This window comes from Tachypleus tridentatus, chromosome 1 (assembly GCF_004210375.1).
Source record: "Tachypleus tridentatus isolate NWPU-2018 chromosome 1, ASM421037v1, whole genome shotgun sequence".
Lineage (NCBI taxonomy): Eukaryota > Metazoa > Arthropoda > Merostomata > Xiphosura > Limulidae > Tachypleus > Tachypleus tridentatus.
In genome coordinates this window covers 177,306,531-177,333,896 of record NC_134825.1, presented here as the reverse complement: position 1 = coordinate 177,333,896, position 27,366 = coordinate 177,306,531, and the positions used below count along the sequence as shown (strand labels likewise).

Here is a 27,366-nt window from a genome sequence, read left to right as displayed (position 1 = left end):
ATACCAATATTTATTTTCATATTTTCCTCTAGTCCTACTGTTAAATATTATGCATCAACACTATCTATTCTCTTTACAATATTGAACACCTCAGTCAAATCCCCCCAACTCTTTTCACTCAAGAGAAAACAGGTTGAGAAATTTCTTTGTATGATAACCCTATATCCCAGGCACCATTTTAGTAACCCTTCTCCAAACTCTTTCCAACAATTGTGTGTCTTTCCTAAGGTAAGGAGCCAAAGACTGAACACAGAATTTCTAATATAGCCTAACCAGTGACCTGTACAATAAAATTATAACCTATTTAGACTTGTACTCAATATACCTGTAGATACAACCTAATATCCTATTTATCCTTCCCCTAGTAACAACACACTGCTTGGATGGCTTTAGAGACTGATGGACTGTTACACGAAGATCCCTTTCCTTCATAACACTGTTAAGGTTATTCCCATAAAAATTATACTTATAATTTAAACTATGATAACCCACATGCATTACCTTACATTTAATATAATTAAAATCCATCAACCATTTATTTTTCCAACTCACTAAATGATCTAAATCCTTTTGTAAATCAGCAACATCCTCTTCATATCTATCAACAACAAAGACCTTAATGTCATCTGTAAATTTAAATAATTTATTGACCGTTCATCTATCATTGGTGTAAATCAGGACTGAACCCTGAGGTGCCTACCATACTTGTGACATTAATTCAGTTTGACTAAACTCTATCTGTAACATCACTTTCTTCCACCAAACCACTCTTCTATCAAATTAGCTAACTTATCCTCCACAACTATAGAGACAAATTTTCACAAACCTTTTATGTGGAAACTTCTCAGATGCTTTTTGTAAACCTCAGTATATCTAATTAAAACTATTACCATCATCTACATAAACAGTAACTTTTATAAAGAACGTGAAAAGATTTGTAAGGCAGGATGTTTTCTCAGTGAAACCATGTTACCTGTCAGTAGAATTCTAAATTTTGTTAAATGATTTTGCAAAGGATTTTTTAACATACTTTTCTAAACTTTTTGCACAACTGATGTAAGGCTGGATCTGTTATATATCATCTTTTCATTGAATTAGAAAATAATTTGACAAGAAATACTAAAAAAGGTTAGCAACACTGAACACCAATAAACAGTAGAATTCTGATGACACTGTTTGTGAAATGAGTTGTCTTGTGAAGTTTAAATATTTCAACATACTGAGTTAAACCAATGTATAAGAAGTGATAACTTATTATTAGAACTAGCTTTTAATTTAATCTGCAAATTATTAACATCTCATTAGAATCACATATCTGCACAGTATATGTATTATCTCTCATTTAGGATTTTTCTGCTAACTGTCATTTAGTATATACTAGCATATAGCCTGACATAAATTGACAGGGCAAGTACTACCACCCCCACCCCACATTTCATAGCTAACTAAAAAAAATGAAGTTTGTGAAATTAAGATTGGCCAAAAAAAGAGACAGAGAAGTGTAGTTGAGACTGTGAAATATAAGTAAATATCTTTGTGAGCCAATCAAAACTAAAATCATTCATAAAATGAACACATACATAGAATAATTATTGTTAAAAATCAGTCACATCAACAGCTTCTAATGTGTAAAAAAGCCCACGCATTTTGGTTGCACTAAGTTCCAATATAGGTCTTTATGTCATGTTGCTCACCAACAAAAGTATAACCTAATATTGGTGTCACTCTATGTACTGAAAGTATAATATGAAATGTATAGACAACAAAACTAAAAAAATATTTATTGATTTCTTTATGTTGGAACTTTGTTGGTTACAGAAGTTTATTTTTATTAAAAATGTTAGTGATATGACAGAAAATATCTTAATTCACAAACAATTTAAGTTTAAAACTGAATCCTTATTTTTACTTTCACGATAAATTTTATGCATTTGGCTCTAGACTAGATGATCCCACAGAACATCTTTACTTAAAGCTTATTTTACCAACACTCACAACACTTGTAAGCTTTCATGACACCACCTTCCCCACTCACGGCCCTGTTGCATCCCCATCACTAAAACAATAATGGGCAAACAGTAATCAAACTGTTCTGTCTTGATAAATGCATTTTAGCTTTTATTACTCCAATTTCAAGAAATTAGGCATGATGGGATGTGATACACATACACACACTAGCTTTTATAAAGGTTAAATGTGTAATTGATATTGTGGTAATGTCAAAGTTAATTGTACAAATTGAAAGTGCTTTCTCAAAAATAACTGTTCAGATAGTTTAGATTGTTATGTTTTACCAATTACTATTAAAAATATAAACACTAGGCACATTCCATAATATTCACAAGCAAACATACTCACTATCAAATCTCTAATTTAAATATTTTGTTTATTTACTGTTGTATTGTTGATTGAAATATTAAAATCTTTAATGTTATAGTCTGTGAACATTAGATTGGTTTACCCAGTGGTTAAATATTAATGATCTTTTTTAAATACTGGAAAACGTTTTCTGTCTTAACTTGATAATTTAACAAAGATATGTTTTCATATTGTGAAAAAGGTGAATTTTTTTTTACATTTCATATGAAATATGTTGGATTTTTAATCAATCATTGTCTACTTGCATCTAATTGACAGGAAAGCAAACTGTTTAAATTGCATAGTAAGTTGCTATGGTATTATTGTGTGACATACTGACACACACTGTGTTTTACAGTGTTAGGTATTTCATGTTATTTAGGTTACACCTGTGCCTTGGTATGTAGAATGTATCTGTTGTGATTTTTTTTTATATCTGTGATCTAGTGTGTGTGTATATGTATGTTATCATTTAGTGTATATCTCTGACCTAATATTTATGTTACTTGTCATCTATTATTTATTTGTCACTTACTTTATATCTGTGACCTAGTATGTATCTTTTATCTGTGACCTAGTATGTCTTTTATTTAATTCTTTTTCAGATGTATTATGGGTCAAATGCTAGGTCATCATGTTTGTTGACTTGAATTCAAAATTTTATTAAACTACTGTTTTATGAATTTATGTCAATAAGTTTGGAATCAAATTATACATTATAATTCAAACTTTAATGTTATATGTAAGTCAATTTCCTAATTTAAAAATAAATATTAAAAACACATCTAAATGTAGATTATAGTGAGTCAAGTGGTATATTGAATGCAGCACTGTTTATAATTATGTCTCTGCTGTCAAAATACTAAGTCTATAATTTATTACAAATTATAAACTCAAATTACTAATACTGACAAGCTACATTATAAGATATGAATCTTATATCTTTATTTTGCTGAAATATGGCTTTTATACTTGTTGAACTCTCTATTTTTGAAATGGTTCCTTACATACACTTACTACAGTGAATAACCAATTAACAGCTTAGAATGTCCCCTTTGTGGTTTTTCCAGACATTTTAACCTGTAAAAAGGCTACCACATTCTTTCAAAAAAAGGTTAAAATCTAAATAAATCTTGGTTACTAAGCTCAATAAATTATAGTGAAATTCTATGGTATCAGTATAAGTATTTATGATTTCTTTGTTTATTCAGCTGTATATATAATAACCCTAAAAATGTTTTTTGATGTCTTCCATGTGTGAAAGTTTAAAAGGCCTAACAACCTATGTCCAGTAGCAACAGAGTTCAAAGGTTGTAGCAAGAAGAGATAATTGTTTTCTTTACTTCAAGATTTATTGTTCTATATTTTAAGAAAAATAAGTTTAATAATTTATTTCTAAATAATAATCTATATATATAAAAAATGTATAATAATTGAAATGTGACTGTATATTACAAAATACTAGTCCACTAAAACACAGACAAGACATGGAAGATAAAAGGTTTTATATTATTGGATACATGACCTGAGTGCACATGATTGCGTCAATGCAAGTTATTTAATGTTAGCTTGGCATAACTGGAAGGTTGGTATAAATATATAGTGATATGAGACTTAAACAACGTAGACTAAACATTTGTATTTTGTGTTATAATATGTAGTCATTCTAGCATGAGAATAACATAATTTATATTTTTATGACTGCAATGTTGGTGAAGTAACAGAACCACATATTTAGATTATAGAAAATAACATGAAAACTGATATCTAAAATACATTTAGAAGGTTCTAGAGATTACATAAATAAAAACTGAGTTTTTTTGGAGAAATAATAGATTTTTGATAACATGAAATCACTTTGAACTCAGACTAGTAACAAAATAGAATCAATATTTCACAAACAAAACTTTAGTAAAAATATTTTATTTAAAAATTGATTTTTTGTGAACAAAATACTTGTAATCTTTACTAAAATTCTACCACAGTTTTGTGAAGATACACGTGCTGTATCAAAAGTTATAGTGTAAATACTTAATGTGGGTAAATGTGTAGACGTACTCGTGTGTTATACTGAGCCTGTAGTGAATGTGTGTCTGCTTTAGTATTTGTTATTTGTCATTCTGTATATGTGTTACCTAGTACGCATATGTATCCAATTATGTATTTCTTATGTGATTTAGTAAGTACATTATTTACTATATATCTATTACCTAGTAGGTACACTATATGTCATTTATTCTATACGTTTTACCTCTCCTGTATTATATATCTGTTAGTTATCATTTATTATGTATGCTTATCTGTTTTACTAAAAGGTAGTAATTTATAGTAATTACTTTATGATTGCCAATGATTCATCAGTAACTGAATTATATATAATTCTGTGTGTGTGTATATATTCAACTTAATAACCATGTTTCTCAGATCTTAAGTAATGAACGTATATTGTGAATTCATTAATGAATAACAATCTTAGTGAAAAATATTTATCAAATGGCTCGTTGTTGTTTCGTGTTTTGTTTCAGCTCAAATTTCATGAAATACTGTTAAGAATATCTTCTGTGTGTTCTAAGATAGTCTGAACTTCGTCCATTATATCCATTACAAGTCTGTACTTCATCCATAATATCCATTACAAGTCTGTACTTCATCCATTATTTCCACCACAAGTCTGTACTTCGTCCATTATTTCCACCACAAGTCTGTACTTCGTCCATTATATCCACCACAAGTCTGTACTTCGTCCATTATTTCCACCACAAGTCTATACTTCATCCATTATATCCACTACAAGTCTATACTTTGTCCATTATATCCACTACAAGTCTATACTTTGTCCATTATTTCCACCACAAGTCTATACTTCATCCATTATATACACCACAAGTCTATACTTTGTCCATTATTTCCACCACAAGTCTATACTTCGTCCATTATATACACCACAAGTCTATACTTTGTCCATTATTTCCACCACAAGTCTATACTTCGTCCATTATATACACCACAAGTCTATACTTTGTCCATTATATACACCACAAGTCTATACTTTGTCCATTATTTCCACCACAAGTCTATACTTTGTCCATTATATACACCACAAGTCTATACTTTGTCCATTATATACACCACAAGTCTATACTTGTCCATTATATACACCACAAGTCTATACTTTGTCCATTATTTACACCACAAGTCTATACTTTGTCCATTATTTCCACCACAAGTCTATACTTTGTCCATTATTTCCACCACAAGTCTATACTTTGTCCATTATTTCCACCACAAGTCTATACTTTGTCCATTATTTCCACCACAAGTCTATACTTTGTCCATTATTTCCACCACAAGTCTATACATCGTCCATTATATACACCACAAGTCTATACTTTGTCCATTATATACACCACAAGTCTATACTTTGTCCATTATTTCCACCACAAGTCTATACTTTGTCCATTATTTCCACCACAAGTCTATACTTCGTCCATTATATACACCACAAGTCTATACTTTGTCCATTATTTCCACCACAAGTCTATACTTTGTCCATTATATACACCACAAGTCTATACTTTGTCCATTATATACACCACAAGTCTATACTTTGTCCATTATTTCCACCACAACTCTATACTTTGTCCATTATTTCCACCACAAGTCTATACTTTGTCCATTATTTCCACCACAAGTCTATACTTTGTCCATTATTTCCACCACAAGTCTATACTTTGTCCATTATTTCCACCACAAGTCTATACTTCGTCCATTATATACACCACAAGTCTATACTTCGTCCATTATTTCTGCCACAAGTCTATACTTCGTCCATTATTTCCGCCACAAGTCTATACTTTGTTCATTATATTCACCACAACTGTGTACTATATCCATTACAAGCCTGTGCTTCAGTACATAACCATAATTGTTACTGTTTGAAATTGAACTTCTGTATTCAATAATAATTCTGTCATATTACAGAAAACCTTTTAAAAATGTTTTGCATTAACTTCTTATCTTTTCCAGGAGGAGAGACCAGAGATTAACGAGGTATGTGTAAACGTTTAAAGTATACTGTAGGCATATGTCATTGTTTCAAGTATGCTGTAGGCATGTGTCAAGGATGCTGTAGGCATGCGTTAGTGTGTCAGTTATGTAGTTTTATGTGTACTTCCATAAAGTTATATATTAATTTCTTATAATGAAAACTAGTTGTAGGTCTTTGAGAAACAAGTACTGCTTTTAAAAGCAAGTTCAAAACTGTAGTTAGACTGGGTTAAACAGAGATCATAAATATATTTTCAAGTATAACATGATGAGATAATTGTGTTATCTGTGTTATTTTAATTTTATAATATTGAAGTAGCAGTTAAGTATAAAGACAGAAAAAAATATTTTATTACAGTTGTACTTGTCTTGTAAACATGGTGTGAATGATTATTTATGTAAACATGGGTATGAATGATTATTTATGTAAACATGGGTATGAATGATTATTTATGTAAACATGGGTATGAATGATTATTTATGTAAACATGGGTATGAATGATTATTTATGTAAACATTAGTATGAATGATTATTTATGTAAACATGGGTATGAATGATTATTTATGTAAACATGGGTATGAATGATTATTTATGTAAACATTGGTATGAATGATTATTTATGTAAACATTGGTATGAATGATTATTTATGTGGCTTGAGTTTAATAGTGTTGATAATTCTTCATTTGATTTTATCTTGTTCTTCTAGAGAGGCAATGAAAAAATACTTGAAGGAGAGGGGAGATATGGTCCTTGTGGTTTTACATGCTAAAGTTGCTCAAAAGTCTTATGGAAATGAGAAAAGGTTTGTATATGTTATAAGTATGTAACCACCTTTTACAAAACCACACAGAATTTCTTAACACATTTGTCTTAAACAAATACTGATATTTCTTGTAAAAACCAAAAATGATTTCATGGGATTGTACCCTCTTCTTTTGCACTAGGCTAACTGTTGAAATATCTGTAGGAGATCACCAAGTACTGGATAGTAAAATATCTGTAGGAGATCACCAAGTACTGGATATATCTGTAGGAGATCACCAAGTGCTGGATAGTAAAATATCTGTAGGATATCACCAAGTACTGGATAGTAAAATATCTGTAGGATATCACCAAGTACTGGATAGTAAAATATCTGTAGGATATCACCAAGTGCTGGATAGTAAAATATCTGTAGGATATCACCAAGTACTGGATAGTAAAATATCTGTAGGAGATCACCAAGTACTGGATAGTAAAATATCTGTAGGAGATCACCAAGTACTGGATAGTAAAATATCTGTAGGAGATCACCAAGTACTGGATAGTAAAATATCTGTAGGAGATCACCAAGTACTGGATAGTAAAATATCTGTAGGAGATCACCAAGTACTGGATATTAAAGTATCTGTAGGAGATCACCAAGTACTGGATATTAAAGTATCTGTAGGAGATCACCAAGTACTGGATATATAAATATATGAAAGATCATTCTCAAATAGAAAATTTGTATGGTATAAAAGCTATAGGTGTTTTTTGTAGCTTAGCCAGCATATGGAAAAGAAACTTGGGTATCAGGTTGGACCTTGGAACGTCTTGTACTTTACCTTTTATGCTTCACGGATATGTTGCTTAAACTAGTTATGAATGTAACCAGTAAATAAACTGATCAAGTTTTAAAAACTATGTTTTCACAATACTCTCTGTAACCTGTTTCTGCTTTATTCTAGGTTCTTTTGTCCACCACCGTGTATTTATCTATTAGGAGATGGATGGCAGAAGAAACAAGAACAGATGCTTCGAGATGGTGAGACTGATCAGAATGCCCAGTTGTGTGCCTTCATAGGTATTGGAAACTCTGACCAAGAAATGCAGCAGCTTGACTTTAATGGAAAGGTAGAAACCATTCAATGTGTGTGTGACTGCATTCTTATTATGTTTATTTTTATATGAAATATGGTACAACATGTTTGGTTTAAAAATCAAGGTTTGTTTCTGTTAAACTTTCAAGATGTATGTAATCTATAGAAAGCAGATGACTATTGTTAATGGTTGTGTTCACAGATAAGTGTCACATTACTACAGTTGAAAGATTTCTACTGGTTGTGTTCACAGTTTAGCGCCACATTACTACAGTTGAAAGATTTCTAATGGTTGTGTTGACAGCTTAGTGTCACGTTACTACAGTTGAAAGATTTCTAATGGTTGTGTTCACAGCATAGTGTCACGTTACTACAGTTGAAAGATTTCTAATGGTTGTGTTGACAGCTTAGTGTCACGTTACTACAGTTGAAAGATTTCTAATGGTTGTGTTGACAGCTTAGTGTCATGTTACTACAGTTGAAAGATTTCTAATGGTTGTGTTCACAGCATAGTGTCACGTTACTACAGTTGAAAGATTTCAAAGACAAAATTAGAAGGATTGTAAACTACTGTGTAATGAAGAAATAAAACAGTTTTTTCAACTCGAGACTTTAGAGCTGTAAGTTCATAATGATATTTCCACAAGTAGGTTATCTTCAAATTTTTAATTACTTGAAGTTGAAAGGACATAGAGTCTTAGATGCTGTTGCTTTATCTTTCATAATTAGTGACCCTATTGTAAAACATTTTGTCGCCAGGAAAGAAAGCTAAACATATAAAAGCTAAGGTTCTTTATGGTTTACACCAAGTTGAACGTATCACAAAGTTAAGGTTCAGGAAGGTTTTCACCAAGCTGAACCAAACAAAATTAAGGTAACTACTCAATAATGTGAAATAAATTAGCTAATTGTATTATGAGAAAAAAACAAATAATCAGACTTCTTTACCAAATCCTAACTTGTTTTCTTCTAAACTGTTTTTATGATAATAAATTAGAGATGTTGTTTCTACTGTAGAACTACTGTGCTGCAAAAACCTTGTACATAAGTGATTCTGACAAACGGAAACATTTCATGTTGTCCGTAAAGATGTTCTATGGAAATGGAGAGGATATTGGAGTATTTCACAGCAAGAGAATTAAAGTAATTTCCAAACCATCAAAAAAGAAGCAATCCCTTAAAAATGCAGATTGTAAGTAACTAAACTAATGTATGGTAACTTTTCAAGAAGATAAAATAATGTGGGGTAACTTTTCAAGAAGATAAGATAACATGCGGTAACTTTTAAGAAGATAAGATAACATGCAGTAACTTTTCAAGAAGATAAGATAACATGCGGTAACTTTTTAAGAAGATAAGATAACATGCGGTAACTTTTTAAGAAGATAAGATAACGTGCAGTAACTTTTCAAGAAGATAAGGTAGCGTGCAGTAACTTTTCAAGAAGATAAGGTAGCGTGCAGTACCTTTTTAAGGAGATAAGATAACGTGCAGTAACTTTTCAAGAAGATAAGGTAGCGTGCAGTACCTTTTTAAGAAGATAAGATAATATGTGCTAACTTTTCAAGAAGATAAGGTAACGTGCAGTAACTTTTTAAGGAGATAAGATAACGTGCAGTAACTTTTCAAGAAGATAAGGTAGCGTGCAGTAACTTTTTAAGAAGATAAGGTAGCGTGCAGTAACTTTTTAAGGAGATAAGATAATATGTGGTAACTTTTCAAGAAGATAAGGTAGCATGCAGTAACTTTTCAAGGAGATAAGATAACATGTGGTAACTTTTTAAAAAGATAACATAACATACGGTAACTTTTCAAGGAGATAACGTACAGTAACTTTTCAAGAAGATAAGATAACATGTGGTAACTTTTCAATAGATAAAATAACGTACAGTAACTTTTCAAGTGACTAATGTACAGTAACATTTCAAATGTTCTTTATTTGTAATAGCTGTCATTCCATCTAATCTTTAACAAGTAGATGTTTCTCAGTCAAGTTTTTCTTTTTGACAGATTTATCTTGTTATCATGCCGGACATTTACTAGATCACCAAGTAAAATATTTTACTCAGTTATCCCATTACCATTAAAACACAATTTTGCTGTGAATTTTCACGCAATTTGTAGATTTTCTCTCTATAGTTTGATTAACTAGGATGTTTAGAACTTAGAGGTATGAGCTATAACTGTTTCAAACAATAAGATATGAAAATAAGGGAATGTTCAAATAAAAGGTAAACCTGTTTCTTTTTCCTTTAAATGTTTGAAATATTTCATGTTAATTTCAAGCTGTAAACATTTACAGGATTAATTTACTGTAATTGTTGTCAATATTTCATATAATACAAGGTTTACACAATATACACAATGTTACTTCAATTAATAGTTAGCTAATTGAGAACAAGTTGTTTGTTTCTAAATTTTGTTTTCTTACTTTAACTTATTCAAACTTTTTGAACAGCTGATTGCCATATGTTATTTTATGACAGTATGCATAGCTTCAGGAACAAAAGTTGCATTGTTCAACCGTCTTCGATCACAAACTGTGAGCACCCGTTACTTGCATGTTGAGAATGGTAATTTCCACGCCAGTTCGACCCAGTGGGGAGCTTTCACTATACATCTTTGTGAGTAATAACATTCTGTTCTATATGAGTAATGAAAATGTGCTTTCATGTGCAAACACTGCACAATAGATTTTCCAAGTGAAACAACAGTAACAATTAAAGAGAGTAGTCAGTTAGTGAATATTAAGTGGACAGTGAGTTTTAGGTGTGTTTCACTTTGAACTCCAATTTCTCGCACAAGGCAAGAGAAGAGATGAAAATTGACAAACTTTTGTATTTTCTCACAACCAGTATAAAAGAGCATGTGTTTCTTGTAGATACAAGTTAAACTGATAGGACAGAAGTATTTATTAACTTTTATTAAAATGTAGCATCTCCTCTACAAGTTAAACTAAAGATAAAATAAGCTGAAATCTAATTGAAAAGAAGCTATGTAAATACAGTGAATTTTACTTGTAACAAAATCTCAAGTTATGAGTTTAAACAAAGTGACTGTCTCTAAAGTTAGTGGATAAAGAACAATACAAAATATGTTCGTTGAAAGTGAATATTAACACAAAAGGTAAACTAAGAAATCTGTTATAAAAGTAAACATGATTAGAATTATTTAAATCATTCCTAAACTTGTTTTTACCTTGACATGAGCAGTGCTGGTGTTTGTATTCTACTTTTACTATGTTACAACTGCTCTTTCTCACAAGACAATATTCATAACAGATAATTAAAGACACAGTGTTGTGTTCTAGTAAAAGGGAGTGCTTAAGTGTTTCCAAACAAGAAATGATACAAATGTTGTAGTTGAACACTGTAAGTTGAGACATGTTGTAGCTGAACATTATGTTGTCCTTTCAGTGGATGATAGTGAATCTGAATCCGAAGAGTTCACAGTTCGAGATGGCTACATTCACTATGGTTCGACTGTCAAGTTGGTTTGTTCTGTCACAGGAATGGCACTTCCTCGACTGGTAAGTGTTAAACTAAACTTTGAGAACAGACTCGTACTGTTTGCTAGATTTAAGTATTTATATGAGTTTATAATTCTTTGTCTCTTTTTTTATTAGCATATAGTCCTAGTGAAGTGTACTCGTGCATTGTAATTCATTATATATTTGAAGTACCTGTATAATGGTGTGGAATTCATTTTACCACTGATGAAGTGTCCTCAGTGCATAATTCAGTATACATCTGATGAGACAGTGCTATTGGTGATGGTGACACTTTCCACCTTAAAAATGTTTCTAGTCTTTAAAAGTTCATTAATCTTTTTAATGCCATTTAAGTTTTTAATTTATACATTAGATCTTTTTAATGTGATTCACTTTTAAGAATCAAAGCCCATCTAGTTGGATTTGAAATTAGAAAATGGTCATAACGTCAAATAACTCAGAACCAGGACTATAAAGACCAACTTCATGTGACTGATGTTGGTTTTTGTACTTACCTGCTAGTCTTCCTGGTGAGTTATGATAATTACAGTTCTGCTACAGAAAGTCCTTTACAACTTGAATTACTGTAGTTTTTCTCTTAACGTTGTAGATTAGATGTAAACATTAGTTTTATGATATTTGTTTTAAACTTTGTTTTGTTTTACCGTAATTTCATTTTATCAATGTTACTAAAGTTAATTTTAACTTTTAACTGGATGTTTAGCACATATAGCCTGGTTGTTTTGCACCATAAAACACCAAACCAACCAACTCAAACTGCTTTGGTTATAATAAGGGTTTTTATTCATTTCTAAGATTACTCTTTTTATGGTTAAGTGAGATTAGACTATATTTATTACTTATGGTATCACAGCTGGATGTGTTATAGTTAACTATAGCTGTATTACATTCATAAGTGAATGTTAGTTGTGGTAACACAGTAGAACGTGTTGTAGTTTATAATTTATTTTCCTTTTTAGATAATACGTAAAGTGGACAAACAAACAGCACTTCTAGAAGCAAGTGACCCTGTGTCACAGCTTCACAAGTGTTCCTTCTATATGAAGGACACAGAAAGAATGTATTTGTGTCTCTCACAAGAGAGAATCATACAGTTTCAGGTACGTGTGTCTTTATTGTGTCTCATAGGAAAAAATCACACAGTTTGAGGTCTGTCTTCATTGTGTCTCACAGGAAAAAATCATGCACTTTCAGGTATGTGCGTCTTCATTGTGTCACAGTAGAGAACCATACAGTTTCAGATGTGTATCTTTATTGTCTTTCACAATAGATAATCACCCAGTTTCAGATGTGTGTCTTTATTGTCTCTCATAGTAGATTATCATACAGTTTTAGGTGTGTGTGTCTTTATTGTCTCTCACAGTAGATTATCATACAGTTTTAGGTGTGTGTGTCTTTATTATGTCACAGTAGAGAATCATACAGTTTCAGATATGTGTGTATTTATTGTCTCTCACAGTAGAGAATCATACAGTTTCAGATATGTGTATTTATTGTCTCTCACAGTAGATTATCATACAGTTTTAGGTGTGTGTGTATTTATTGTGTCACAGTAGAGAATCATAAAGTTTCAGATATGTGTGTATTTATTGTCTCTCACAGTAGATTATCATACAGTTTCAGATATGTGTGTATTTATTGTCTCTCACAGTAGATTATCATACAGTTTCAGATATGTGTGTATTTATTGTCTCTCAGAGTAGATTATCATACAGTTTTAGGTATGTGTGTCTTTATTGTGTCACAGTAGAGAATCATACAGTTTCAGATATGTGTGTCTTTATTGTATGTCACAGTAGACAACAGTACAGTTTTAGGTATATATATCTTTATTGTGTCACAGTAGAGAGAGTTGCACAGGTTCAGTTGTGTGTCAGAGTAAAGAGTTGCACAGTTTCAGGTATGTATCTTTATGGTCTTGCTTCTTTAAGACATTTGTTATTGATGGTGATAGCCCATTCATTTTGTTTTAATGTGTCTTAAAACTGAACCTTCATTCACAAGGTTGGAAATACTTTCAACTATCCTGAGAAAGATTGGCACAAAGTTTCTCATATACGAACTAGTGGTTCTCTAATAATGATATGTAATCAGTATTTTGTGTTTCATCCTGCGTATGTAAAACTGGAATCTGTTTTTTACAGCTTGGAAAAGTAGATTAGTTTTACCTCTTTATTATGTTTATCGTTCTTTACTTGTGAGTTGAGTTTGTCTGTATAATTCAACTACTAAGTAAAGAAGTTCGCTGTACTGTAGAAACGTTTTATTCTGATGTCAACTGATCCTAGGTCATCTTGGTATTCCAGGCAACTCCGTGTCCAAAAGAACCTAACAAGGAAATGATTAATGATGGTGCTTCATGGACCATCATCAGTACAGACAAGGCAGAATACACTTTTTATGAAGGTATGGGACCTGTTCGATCACCAGTAACGCCAGTACCAGTTGTGTTTAGTTTACATGTAAGTAAGCATGTTTCAGATTTTCCTTCTTAGTTTTTGAAAATTACTAGCTATTTAACTAAGCTAAAGAGACTTTTTGCAGGTAGGTGAAACTGTTTTTTAACACGAGTTTGTTCAGAATGTTTACTGACTGCTGTTCGCTTGACTTAAAGCAGAATTTGTCCTTTGTGTAGTAACCTGTACAATGAACTTTATTCGTTCTGTATCAGGGTTAACACAAACACTACTTCACTCAGTGTTGAAAAGTTAATATAAACCTTGTGTATACCTTATGCATATCTGTAACATTAAAATCAGACTACTAAAGTACACATTGTGTAATGAATGATGTTTACAACTGTCACATCCTACTTGATGGTTATAATCAGACTAGTAAAGTACACATTGTATAATGATGTTTATAACTGTCACATCTCATATATCTGTCTTTAAACTGCTTTAGTTCTGTGACTGTTGCTCATTATGTTGTTTCTTTTAGTTAAATGGAGGAGGGGATGTTGCCATGCTGGAGTTGACTGGAGAGAACTTCACTCCAGTGTTAAAAGTTTGGTTTGGGGATGTGGAAGCCGAAACAATGTACAGGTACACACGTGTAATTAAACTAACATTAAATATCTGATAACCTAACAAACATCAGTTTGGTTCAGGTACACACGTGTAATTAAACTAACATTAAATATCTGATAACCTAACAAACATCAGTTTGGTTCAGGTACACACGTGTAATTAAACTAACATTAAATATCTGATAACCTAACAAACATCAGTTTGGTTCAGGTACACACGTGTAATTAAACTAACATTAAATATCTGATAACCTAACAAACATCAGTTTGGTTCAGGTACACATCACGTAATTAAACTAATATTAAATATCTGATAACCTAACAAACATCAGTTTGGTTCAGGTACACACGTGTAATTAAACTAACATTAAATATCTGATAACCTAACAAACATCAGTTTGGTTCAGGTACACACGTGTAATTAAACTAACATTAAATATCTGATAACCTAACAAACATCAGTTTGGTTCAGGTACACACGTGTAATTAAACTAACATTAAATATCTGATAACCTAACAAACATCAGTTTGGTTCAGGTACACACGTGTAATTAAACTAACATTAAATATCTGATAACCTAACAAACATCAGTTTGGTTCAGGTACACACGTGTAATTAAACTAACATTAAATATCTGATAACCTAACAAACATCAGTTTGGTTCAGGTACACACGTGTAATTAAACTAACATTAAATATCTGATAACCTAACAAACATCAGTTTGGTTCAGGTACACACGTGTAATTAAACTAACATTAAATATCTGATAACCTAACAAACATCAGTGTAGTTTGTTTCTTGATGAGTACTTTAAGTAGAATTATATTAAGAAATCATTTTACCAAGAAATAATTATTAGATGTGACATATACCAACAACATTCTTCATAGGTGAAGTAAATCCTTGTTTATAAAATACACTGATTGTTTTGTAGGTGTCAGGAAAGTATGCTATTAAATATCTGATAAGTAACAAAACATTGGTTCGTGGGTGAAGTAAAATAATATTTTTACCTAAAAATACACTGATTGTTTTGTAGGTGTCAGGAAAGTATGCTGTGAGTAACAACATTCTTCATAGGTGAAGTAAATCCTTTTTTATAAAATATGCTGATTGTTTTGTAGGTGTCAGGAAAGTATGCTGTGTGTGGTTCCTGATATCTCGGCATTTCGTGAGGGCTGGCAATGGGTTCATCATCCTACTCAGGTGGGAACACTGATTATGGTATTAGATCGTTTCACGGGGACGTTCTGTTAATTTTTATCACACATTATATTAACTTTTATCACACATTTTTAGACTGTTATATAAAGTTTTACAAACACTTTAAAGTATATACAGAATCATTCTGTCAATTTTTACAAACATTTTAAACTATATACAGAATCATTCTGTCAATTTTTACAAACATTTTAAACTATATACAGAATCATTCTGTCAATTTTTACAAACATTTTAAACTATATACAGAATCATTGTCAATTTTTACAAACATTTTAAACTATATACAGAATCATTGTCAATTTTTACAAACATTTTAAACTATATACAGAATTATTCTGTAAATTTTTATAAACATTCTGAATTATTTGTAAAATTTTACAAATTTTAGACATGAAATGAAAACTCTAAGCCAAACATTTTCAAAAGTGCTTGGTTTATAGGGTTTTATTTCTTTTCTATGAAGACTTCTTGAACCTACATGTTTTTCTGTCATCATGAATGTACATATTTTAGACTATATGCAAAGCTATTCTGTTTATTTTTACATATTTTAGACTACTATACAAAGCCATTCTGTTTATTTCGACACATTTTAAACTGTATACAAAGCTGTTCTGTTTATTATTACATGTTTTAGATTGTATACAAAGCTGATATGCTGAATTGTATCCCATACTCTGGATGACTATGTCATATTTCTGTTAAAGGCAATAGGATGGGTAAACTGTTAAATCTATTATGAAATTCAGAGTTTGACATTTCTGCTCCTAAATATTGTTATTAATTATAGCACTTGGATTACTCTCTTAAATCACTTGGCTGGAATTTTTTCAGGAAAATATTGATTTTTGTGTTTAATGTTTTATGAACATTTCCTGATGTATACAGCATAACTTTACAGGTTCCAGTCTCCCTAGTGAGAAATGATGGGATCATTTATGCAACAGGCCTGACCTTTACCTACACACCTGAGCCTGGACCACGACCTCACTGTCGTAGCGTTGAAGAAATACTTCGACCTGCAAGTAGTCACACTCATCCTCCAGATGGAGAGGAACCTGGACCTATAATCTCCAACTATGGGCATGTTTCAACGGTGCTTTAAATAAAGTTTTAGTGTGAACACTACACAGAACAAATGAAAGTGTGTTCTGAAAAGGCTGGCTGGATTTGGTTTACAGTGAAAATACAGTTAATTATGAAAAAACGTTTCTCTGTGTGATATGGTAGGGAGGGTTTTGGTAACAAAGTCCACGGTGATCTACTGGAACTTTGTTTGGATAGTGATGTGTGTGTAGATGTGGGTTTCTAAAAACATATCAAATTAAACTGGAAAATATTTTGGGTTGAAAAATACGATTGAGAATCGGATTTTTTTAAAATGTACTGTTGTAGGCTGTCTTATGTATATAGCAATGACTTTAAGTAATATAGTATATGGTTACAACCAGATTTTTGACAAATCCATGGTAACATGGACTGAAGATGTACAGATAAATATATACTCAACTGAAGGAACTGTTATTTTTTTTGTATGTGTGTTTCCAATCTTCTTGTTTAAAGGAACTAAAGACAATTCAATGTGACCGTTTTACGTAACTGGTGAAGAACATCAAATGTTTTATTTTGTTGTTTTTAAAAATGTTGATATGTGAGTTGTATTGTATTGTATAATTTATGTTACATGGCTAATGATAATCTTGTATCTGTTCTTTCATATTTGTTTATTTAATAAAATGGCAAACTTTCTGGAGTGAGCAGGTGTTTATTTTTCAGTTAGCTGTGAATATAATTACAACACTGATTGATCGACTTCCTTACCCTGTGGTGACTAGTATTAAGAACAGCTCAAGTAATGACAACTTGTTATTTAGTACTAACAGACAGAACTATTGACGTACAGTTTTAACATCAGTTGTATGATTAACTGCAACTCTTTTGACAACACTAAGATGACCTTTTCAAGCTCTCTCTTAAACTAATTTCAATCCAATCCAAACTTTGACTCTACAACTTTCAGTAATGAACACCAGGAACTCGCTGTAACATCCCTGCACCACTTAAAGTATTGTGAACTTTGTGGATGCATCTAACTGTTAACTTATTTTTATGAATTTCATAAAAACTGTATTCAAGAAAATTTTATAAAGACATTAACTGACAAACAGTTAGGTAGTTATAGTTCTTCATGGCATGTGAAAAATAAAAATATATAAAATATTGTTATTTTTATTTAAAGAAAAACATTTCTAACACAAACTTTGAAGTTATTTTAAAGTTCCAGTATCTTCTGAAATACATTTAACTAAATTATCTTTATTTTCTTAATTTACATGTATTACTTGATATCACACAACACCTGTTACCACAAAATCTGATAAGTAAAACAAAGTAGTCACAAAGAGAAGTCCTGATAATAGTCAATACACTCATTTATTTCTTTGTCTGTATCTCTGATCTATAACTTTACCCCATGTCTTGCCAGCAGTGGCTTCATTGTGAAGCTTCATCTAGTATGCCATACCTTCCTGATTGGACTTCTCTAGGAGATAAGACACGTGCATTACTAGAGTCCAGCTGAACACTTTGTAGGGTTTTACAAACTGACCATGATTTTCCTGTGGGGAAAGCATTTCTTGAGTACTTGATGTTACAAACAAATGAGAGACAAAACCAAGGTTCTTCAGGTGCATGTGAAGCTGGGTGATTATTGGAATCTGGAAAACTTCAGGGTTATTACTCACATGAGATATAGAGAGTTGGAATAATAAATATACAAATAGATTAAGTTGAACAAAGTTTAATTAGTTGACAAGAACAATGAGAAACCTTTATGAAAATATTTTTGGACAGTTAGAATACAAACACTAATTTAGTTAAGTCATAATTTCTGTGACATTAATGTATTTAAATGGAGTTTTGAGTCTTCTAGTGGGACAGCTGTAAGTTTAGGACTTATAATTCTAAAATCCAGAGTTTGATTTCTTATTGTATGCATACTAGATAGCTCCAAGTGGCTTTGCTCTAAAACAAACATTATTTTGCATCATTAATGTAATGGATGGTCAAGTTAATTTCTAAGTCACAGTTCAAAGGTTACTCTAACAAACAAGATATTTCACAAACTAACCATATGATACAGTAGCAGTTTTGACAGCTGATGATTCCATAGTCCCCAGTTGTTGATGTAACACACTCAGTTGCTGGTATACTTGGATTAGGTATTATTTGTTGATGATAGTCTTCAGTTATTCTGAATTTTGAGGAACTGAGACAACACTTTAATTCATTTTATGTTAACAAATGAATATTTTGAGACTTTATCACACACACAGTCACTAATTGGCCATTTTTGATCATTCAATAGGATGAGTGAGTTAACATTTTATAGGTTATTTTTCTTCATATATCCAGTGGTTACTGCTTTACTTCAGTAAATGTTTATATTTAACATTTCCTTCTTTATTTAGTTTTTGATTCACTAATCTGTGGTCCCAAGACTTGTCTATTTTAGAATCTAGGGTTTTTTATTCCTTTTTATGAATACAATAGCCCATTGTGGTTAATATTGGTAGTATCATCATATATAATTAGTAGTATTGGTGGAACCATCTCTAACTGTGGTAATGTTGACAGTACCATGTGTGTAACTTTAGTAATACTGGTGTGACCATAGTGATATATGTGGAGACAGTACCATGTGTAACTGTAGTGATAGTGGAGCTACCATCTATAGGTGTAGTAATAATGATTGTACCATCTGTTTTTTTATGTGGTACTGTCTCACAGTTCTAATGATACTAATGCACCTAGAAGTCTTTCCTTAAAATCAGATGTTGAAACCATTATCTACTGTTCTCCAGGGGGTATTTAGGAGTACACAAGTGTTTGTAAGATTTTCAGTGAAATCATATGTTGAAACCTTTATCTAGTGTTCTTCAGATGGTGTTTAGTGGTACACCAGTGTTTGTGTAAGGCTTTCTTTGAAATCAGATGTTGAAACTTTTATCATGTTGTTGTGTACAAAGGACTATCTTTGTTATGCCAACTAGTTGGGGGAGCTTACATTTCTTATTCCTATGGTCATTTATGCATTTTCAAAGTTAAGAATTAATACTGGATAAAAAGTCATTTGAAAGATAAATAGAAATAACTTTACTAAGCAATGACTGTCTCTGATCTACATGACTGCTCACAAACTTTAAAATACAGTTATGAATGTGTCTTTTACTAATACTGTCTCTGATCTGTGTGGCTGGTCACCAACTTTGAAGTACAGTGATGAGGGTGTCTGTACACTTTTGAGAATTTGTAACTTATTAAGGAAACATCAAAGTTTTCATTTTATATGTCATTAATTAATTGAAAGATAAAAATATTTTAATCACAAAGTTTCAGTCGTCATGCCTTCAGCAGAACATGCGAGATTCCTTTATAGAATCTTTTATCTGAAAAATCACAGGGTTTGCATTTAGGTAAAATTTTTCAATGTCACTTTACAAAGCATTCTTGCCTCACTGATTTGTTTTCCTTTTCTTAATTAAGACATCTCTTTGGTTCAGTTAATAGAACATTCATCTGATTTTATGTCTGACATTGAACCATAAACAATAAATTGTATTATCAGAGAAAACCACACAAAATTTAGTGGCTTTGTTTATGTGGTAGTTTAAGATACTGAAATGTGTCTTATTCTTGAGTTAACTGTTTAACTCACTAATATCTCTACACGTCTTGCACCTTTCCATAACAACATAACATGAGGAAAGGAAGACTAGAAAACTCAATTTAATCCAATCATCACCTTGTGTGCATTAAACACATCCAGAAAAACCACACTGCAACTAGCTCTTCATTACCAACATGAACAATGTCTGAATGAAGATGACAATAGAAGTGTCCAACAAATGTTATTTATTTGTAATATACTGACAACACAAGTGTTTAACTGTCACTTATTTGTAATATATACTTACAACACAAGTGTCCACAAACATTATTTGTAATATACACTGACAACACAAGTGTCTATGAACATTATTTATTTGTAATATATACTGACAACACAAGTGTCCACGAACATTATTTATTTGTAATATACACTGACAACACAAGTGTCCACGAACATTATTTATTTGTAATATATACTGACAACACAAGTGTCAATGAACATTTATTTGTAATATATACTGACAACACAAGTGTCCACGAACATTATTTATTTGTAATATATACTGACAACACAAGTGTCAATGAACATTTATTTGTAATATATACTGTGTCCACTTAACATTATATACACTGACAACACAAGTGTCAATGAACATTATTTATTTGTAATATATACTGACAACACGTGTCCATGAACATTATTTGTAACATACACTGACAACACAAGTGTCCACGAACATTATTTATTTGTAATATACACTGACAACACAAGTGTCCACGAACATTATTTATTTGTAATATACACTGACAACACAAGTGTCCACGAACATTATTTATTTGTAATATATACTGACAACACAAGTGTCAATGAACATTTATTTGTAATATATACTGACAACACAAGTGTCCACGAACATTATTTATTTGTAATATACACTGACAACACAAGTGTCTATGAACATTATTTATTTGTAATATATACTGACAACACAAGTGTCAATGAACATTTATTTGTAATATATATCCTTTAGATTTTTTATATACATACATAGTTATTAGTGAGTTGGACAAAGTATTTATAACAATTATATTTCTCTTATCACTTTAAAGAAACAAAGTTTTATATTAATATTCTTTTAATCACATATAATCTTAAACCTGCATGCTTGTATGTCTGTTAAATCTACAGAGTTTATTAATAAATAGCTATCCATTTCTGTTGTTAATGTATCTAAATCAGTCCACAAACTTCTGAAAACTTTATATAGACCTAGGGGTAAGAATGATGCATTAACTCCTTAAGATAATGGCTCCAGGCATCTTCAGGTACGAGTTTAATAACATCCTGTGGTAATGATGAAACCAATCTTCTAGTTTTGATGGATGCTTCAAGAAAATAATTCATGTCAAAAATGTTTAAACATGGTGGTGGTTTGTCTTCTGTGATTGCATCAGAGTGTAGTTCATTGCATCTTGTCAGGTTTGTTAGAAGCACCAGTAACCAGTCTACTAAAATGTGTTTCTCTAAATCTGGTTCTCTTATTTCTGATGAATACCACAGCTGGAGCACAGCACTTAAACACACAGCTGGACAAAGACTCCAGACCAAAGTAGGCACAATGGTTTGAACAAATGAATGTTGGTATGAATCAGGAAGGAAAAATGTGGACACAAATGAAGATCTGATAGAGATTTTAAAAAGTTTAACTAACAGAGGAGGGTACAAGGAAGGATTGTTAATACTATAGCTTGCATCATGTGCCATCATGAAGTGAACCAAGTCTTTCAAGACTTCTGGACTGACTTTTGCAACTAGACTCATTGGAATCATAGCCTGTTTAATTTTTTGGGCAATGATCAAGCTACACCACCATTTCATAACAAAATCTCCAGAAGGTAGAACTGAGATTGAACTATCAGTTATCTCATTACTCCATGATAGGACAGATTCAATATTGTGCACCAAAGTAGACAATGTGTGGCTGTATGACTGCACAGACCTTAAAAATGGTCCAATTAAAGACCAGTGAATAATTAACCCAGCAGTAAATGATGGACACAAAGACAAGAATTGTTTAACATTACCACCAAGTTTGTCATCTTGGTTGGAAGTTTGAGCAAGTGCTCTGACCAAGTGAGCAGTTAGAGAGACTGATAAAAAACAATCCTCACATAAGTAATTCCTTAGATAATTATTCACTTTACTGGCCAGACTTTGAAACACTTCAGAAGATGGCTTTACTGATAAACAGTCTGTTAGTAGTAGATACTGTGGAAGAGCATATACTATTCGAAAAAACTTGTCAACTGTATTATGGAGATCTATGACCTCTGATCCTGTAATTGAAGAATGTTTCTGAACATTTCTTTCTAGTTCTTTCAGCAACCAGGGTTCACCATTTTGTGTACTTTTCCATTCTATGGACAAGGAATGAGTTAATTCTTGTAGAACTATTATAAACTGAAAGAACATTTGCAAGGATGGAGAGAGTGAAATTAAACCTTCCAAGACACAGGAACAAGCATGCCTAATATTTCCACCACAACCACCATTATCTTGAGCTAAAGGTAGGAAGTGACTAATAACCATACGTCGAACATAATCAAGCCTGCGATCCGATTTGGCAAAACCTGCATCTTCTTGAACTTGTACTTCCAATTTCATCCAGTGTGGAAGATCTAAAGTAGCTTTCTGACACCAGTGTTGGAACATAGGACCACAATATAACTTTGTAAATATTGTATCTGGTTCTTGGTTCTTACAGACCTGTCCTATAATCACTCCCTGTAATTCCATGTGTATTCGGATCAACGAAAACTGAAACTTTTTCAACAAAGATTCTGAAACATATTCAGGAAGTCTATCAGGGTCTTCTGTTAAATCAGAAGCCTTGACAGCCCAGGTTAGATAAGCACCAGTCAGATCTGTGTAATATTTCACTTGGGCTTCACTGTTTAAAGAAATAGAATCAAACAACAGCTCTGGCAACAGCTGTGGTGCAAAAGATCTGTTATATGAAAGCTTGGGAAATAAACTTCCCATTTGACCTAATCTTAGAAGTAAAAGTGAAAGACTTCTTATTTCCTGGCTTTTTAAACTTGCAGTCTCTGAAACAAGTTTATTCCAAAGAGTTGAAAATATTGCAGGGTGTAATGCAGGAAAACAGCTGAGCATTGAAACATAGAGAACATCCCAGGACGTATCTTTCGTCACCATGACAGCTGTCTGTTGACAGTGTACAAATCCTTCTATGAGGATTGAGCCAACCTCTAATAAGTGTGAAGAAATAATCTTAAAATCTTCTATCAAGATTACAGACTGCTTTCTGTCCTCACCAGACAAGACTTGATCCATTATTACTTGAAGTTTACTAGATATCTCTGCTATTAATGGAGAGATGTCAGCAAAATTACCTTTCCTGAGAGAATCTGAGGATTTTTCTCTTTCCAAAGCTTTCCTTAACATCTCCAGGGTCAATTTCAAATCATCCTGAGGCTCCATCATTACATCACTGAACGACACATCCATCACACCTTCCAACAGTATTTCAGTTTCTTTTGCAGATTTCTTTCTGTAATTTTCATACAAATTGAGTGGAATTTTTCCAATTTGTTTTAGTTCTTCAATAAATTTTATTCGAGTATCTGGAATGTCTGGAAGTGGTCTTGGTTTAAGTAGTTCAGGTAAAAAACTACCAATGAAATATGGTTTTCTAAAAATGCTTGCCTCCAAAATGGATGTTGGAACCTTATTAGTGTTTTCATACAGCTCTAAAGATTTCTCTACATCAATTACTGCTTGATTTATCTTCTGAAGACCTTTGCTTGTTGTTGGTTCATTAGACTGACCATCTGAAGTGGGCTCACAGTTCCCATAAATCCCAAAGTCAGAAGTTTCCTGAAAGTCTTTAAGTCTGGTTTTAGCTAAATAAACATAATCTTTAAAAACCTGATGACACCTTGGAATAACGTGAGGTGGCCTTGATATGTGCACCTTTAAATATCTCGCTGGTTCATATGGAGCTAAATCTACCAAAAACTTCATTAAAAAGGCAAAGGTTCGAGGAGTTACGGCTATAGATGTTTCACTATCACCAAAATGTTTGTGGAACCATTCTTCATACGTAGGAAATACCTGCAAATTTTCTAGTGCAGCCTGCCGAACAAGAAGAACTGAACTTATAAGGCTTTCCATTTCTAGTTTTTCAAAAGCCACTTGCAGTAATTTTTCTGTAAAATTTTCTAAAAGAGTGGCTGCCTTTGGATGACAAATTAGAAACAATGATGTAAACATCAGTAAAACTTTCCAGTTCACTTCTTGTCCTTCTAAAACACATTCTAAACAGTTTAACACTTTTTCAGGAGACAACACAGACATTATCTTCTGAACAAGACCAACAAGAATGGGATCAGCTGTTTTCCATGACCATTTGTGTTGATCTCTTAATGCACAAGTAACTCTTACAGTAGGACTGTGGTTCAACATCAGTGTTAGAACATGACTGCCAAAGCTCTGAATTACTGACCTATCAACCAATGGGTTTTTAATCAACTCTGAAATGAAATTTATTTTCATTCCACTACAAGCTTCTTGATTTTCAAGGTATCTCTTTGTTAATGTATCTAAAATTAATCGAGTCACTTTTACAAGACTTCTGTTCTGACTAAAATCTCCAAAATATGCACACATAACAAGAGAACTAATGACAACAGAGCAAACATTATGCAGTCTTGGAAGTGAAGCATTAACTTGGTAACATATTTTACAAACTGCTTTACTGAAGGCAGCCACAAGATGGCTTTTACTGATTAGTTGTTGTAAAAATGCTTCGACAGGAATGATTCCTGCATCATCCAACTTTGACAGCAGCTCCAAAGGTACGACTGGCTCAACAGATAAAAGTAGTACAAATTCTGGGATACTAAATTCGTTTTTAACTAATGTTTTAATAAATATGATAGCACTCTCTATTTCTTTTAACTCTGCATCACATAAAAGTACAGGGTATGGATTATCTTCTGCATGCTTTCTACTTTCAACTATGCAGCAATGTAACAACATAATAGTACTTCTTGCAATAGCTACTCCTTTCGATATGTTTAAAGCTGGTTCACCTACATTACTGGGCAAAAATGATAAGAATTTTTCGAGTTGAACTTCGTGCTGAAAAATTTGTTTTCTAAGTTTTGGTTTTGAAATGGAACACTTTGTTCATCTGGGCTTAAATTATTATGTTCAACGTTTTTAATCAAAACAGTAAGTGCCTGTTTCAAATCTGTGCCACTAATAGAATCAACGGAAAGTTTTTGCAACTGATTGCGCATCATGTTGTTATTATTATCAGTCAAATACTTAAAGTAAATGGATTCAACTTCCAACTATATTCAAGTGATCAATATTTTACGTCACTACTATCGCTAACATTAATTTAAAACATTACGCTACTGACAAAGTGCTTAACCTATTGGTATTAGGCCTAACTCTATCGTAAGCCTAAAAACTGTCTATACCTCTAAATAATGAAATGAATGAATGTCGTCGGTGTTTGGGTAATCCAATCGTTCCAATGGTATGTGGGTATTTTGCCCTGGAGGGTCAGGTTCACTTTGACCTCTTCCTCCTTCCTGAACTTATTTTCCCTTACTGTTTGTATGTTAGGTCCTTTTCAGGGCAATGTCCATTTATAGTCTATTATTCACAGTAGTCAAGCTAGCTGGTGGCAATTTATTTTTTTATTATTATTATTTTTTTATCTGATTATTATTTTAAAATACATAAATATGTAAACTATAAATATAATATTTAAAGTTTATATACATACATATTTTACTTTACTTTATTTTTCTTTATGTTTAAAATATATGTTAATTGGGGAGAGGTATTTAGGATTTTCTTCATCATGTATGAGGTACCTATCTAGTTCGCATAATAAATCATTTTTCATCCAATTTTTGTTAAAATATCTAATTGTAATATTTAGGAGTCTATCTGATATGGTTGGTATGTTCGAGTAATTGTGAATGAATTTAGATGATGTTGATCTCGGGACTCTGTATGCTGTTGTGAGAAGTGTGTTTTGTATTGTTTGTAGTTTAGTTTTGATTGTTTTATTACTTACAGTTACCCATGCTGGAGCTGCATAGTCTATTACTGGTCTTATATATGTTTTGTATATTTTCAAAATGTTATCTGTAGATGCTCCACTGTGTTTACCAGTTAGACTCCTAACATAGTTGGTTCTTCGCCAAATTTTATTTTTAATTTCGTTGACATGATTGATCCAAGTTAATTTTGAATCATAAGTCAGACCTAAAAATTTTGCTGATTGGGCAATCTGGAGTAGAGTGCCATTCATATATATTTCTAGCTGTTGTTTTCTGTGTTTTGTCGATTTCGTAAAGAGTACCAGCTGAGTTTTTGCTGTGTTTATTTTAATTCTATATTTTTCACAGTATTCACTAATTCTATTTAATTGTGGTTGTATGTTTGTAGCTGCTATCGTGGGTGTTGCAGCACTTTTCCAGATTGCCACATCATCTGCGAACTGTGATGAGAATCCATGATTTGGATCCTTCAATGGTATATTGTTTACATACATGATGAAGAGTATAGGGCTAACCACCCCTCCCTGTGGGACACCAGCTAGTGGAGTAAAGTATTCGGAAAAAGTTCCTTCTACGT

At 32.0% G+C, this 27,366-nt stretch overlaps 2 protein-coding genes across 10 annotated transcripts in view; one reads left to right on the top strand and one right to left on the bottom strand.

Moving 5' to 3' along the window:
- LOC143231088 (recombining binding protein suppressor of hairless-like) overlaps positions 1-17,768 on the top strand; it is a 98,312-nt gene extending 80,544 nt beyond the window's left edge. For 6 of the 9 annotated variants that reach the window (XM_076465667.1, XM_076465634.1, XM_076465653.1 and 3 more), the window contains 11 exons: positions 6,385-6,408; positions 7,114-7,209; positions 8,117-8,282; positions 9,266-9,440; positions 10,735-10,872; positions 11,665-11,777; positions 12,719-12,859; positions 14,066-14,221; positions 14,700-14,803; positions 15,914-16,013; positions 16,915-17,768. In XM_076465667.1, coding sequence (XP_076321782.1) covers positions 6,385-6,408; positions 7,114-7,209; positions 8,117-8,282; positions 9,266-9,440; positions 10,735-10,872; positions 11,665-11,777; positions 12,719-12,859; positions 14,066-14,221; positions 14,700-14,803; positions 15,914-16,013; positions 16,915-17,118 — 1,417 coding nt within the window. In that variant the 3' untranslated portion in view covers positions 17,119-17,768. The remainder of the gene's footprint in view (positions 1-6,384; positions 6,409-7,113; positions 7,210-8,116; positions 8,283-9,265; positions 9,441-10,734; positions 10,873-11,664; positions 11,778-12,718; positions 12,860-14,065; positions 14,222-14,699; positions 14,804-15,913; positions 16,014-16,914) is intronic. The other 3 variants (XM_076465682.1, XM_076465643.1, XM_076465704.1) reach the window with 1 other exon arrangement.
- A 3,276-nt stretch (positions 17,769-21,044) lies between these two features.
- LOC143231078 (Fanconi anemia group A protein homolog) lies at positions 21,045-26,198 on the bottom strand. Its single transcript, XM_076465622.1, has one exon. It carries the CDS (start codon positions 25,744-25,746, stop codon positions 21,955-21,957), a length of 3,792 nt encoding a protein of 1,263 aa, XP_076321737.1. The 5' UTR covers positions 25,747-26,198; the 3' UTR covers positions 21,045-21,954.
- Between the last annotated feature and the right edge of the window lie 1,168 nt (positions 26,199-27,366).

Bases quoted from the DNA above. Each gene is read 5' to 3' on its own strand.
- LOC143231078 (XM_076465622.1), bottom strand. From the start codon at position 25,746: ATGTTGTTACATTGCTGCATAGTTGAAAGTAGAAAGCATGCAGAAGAT.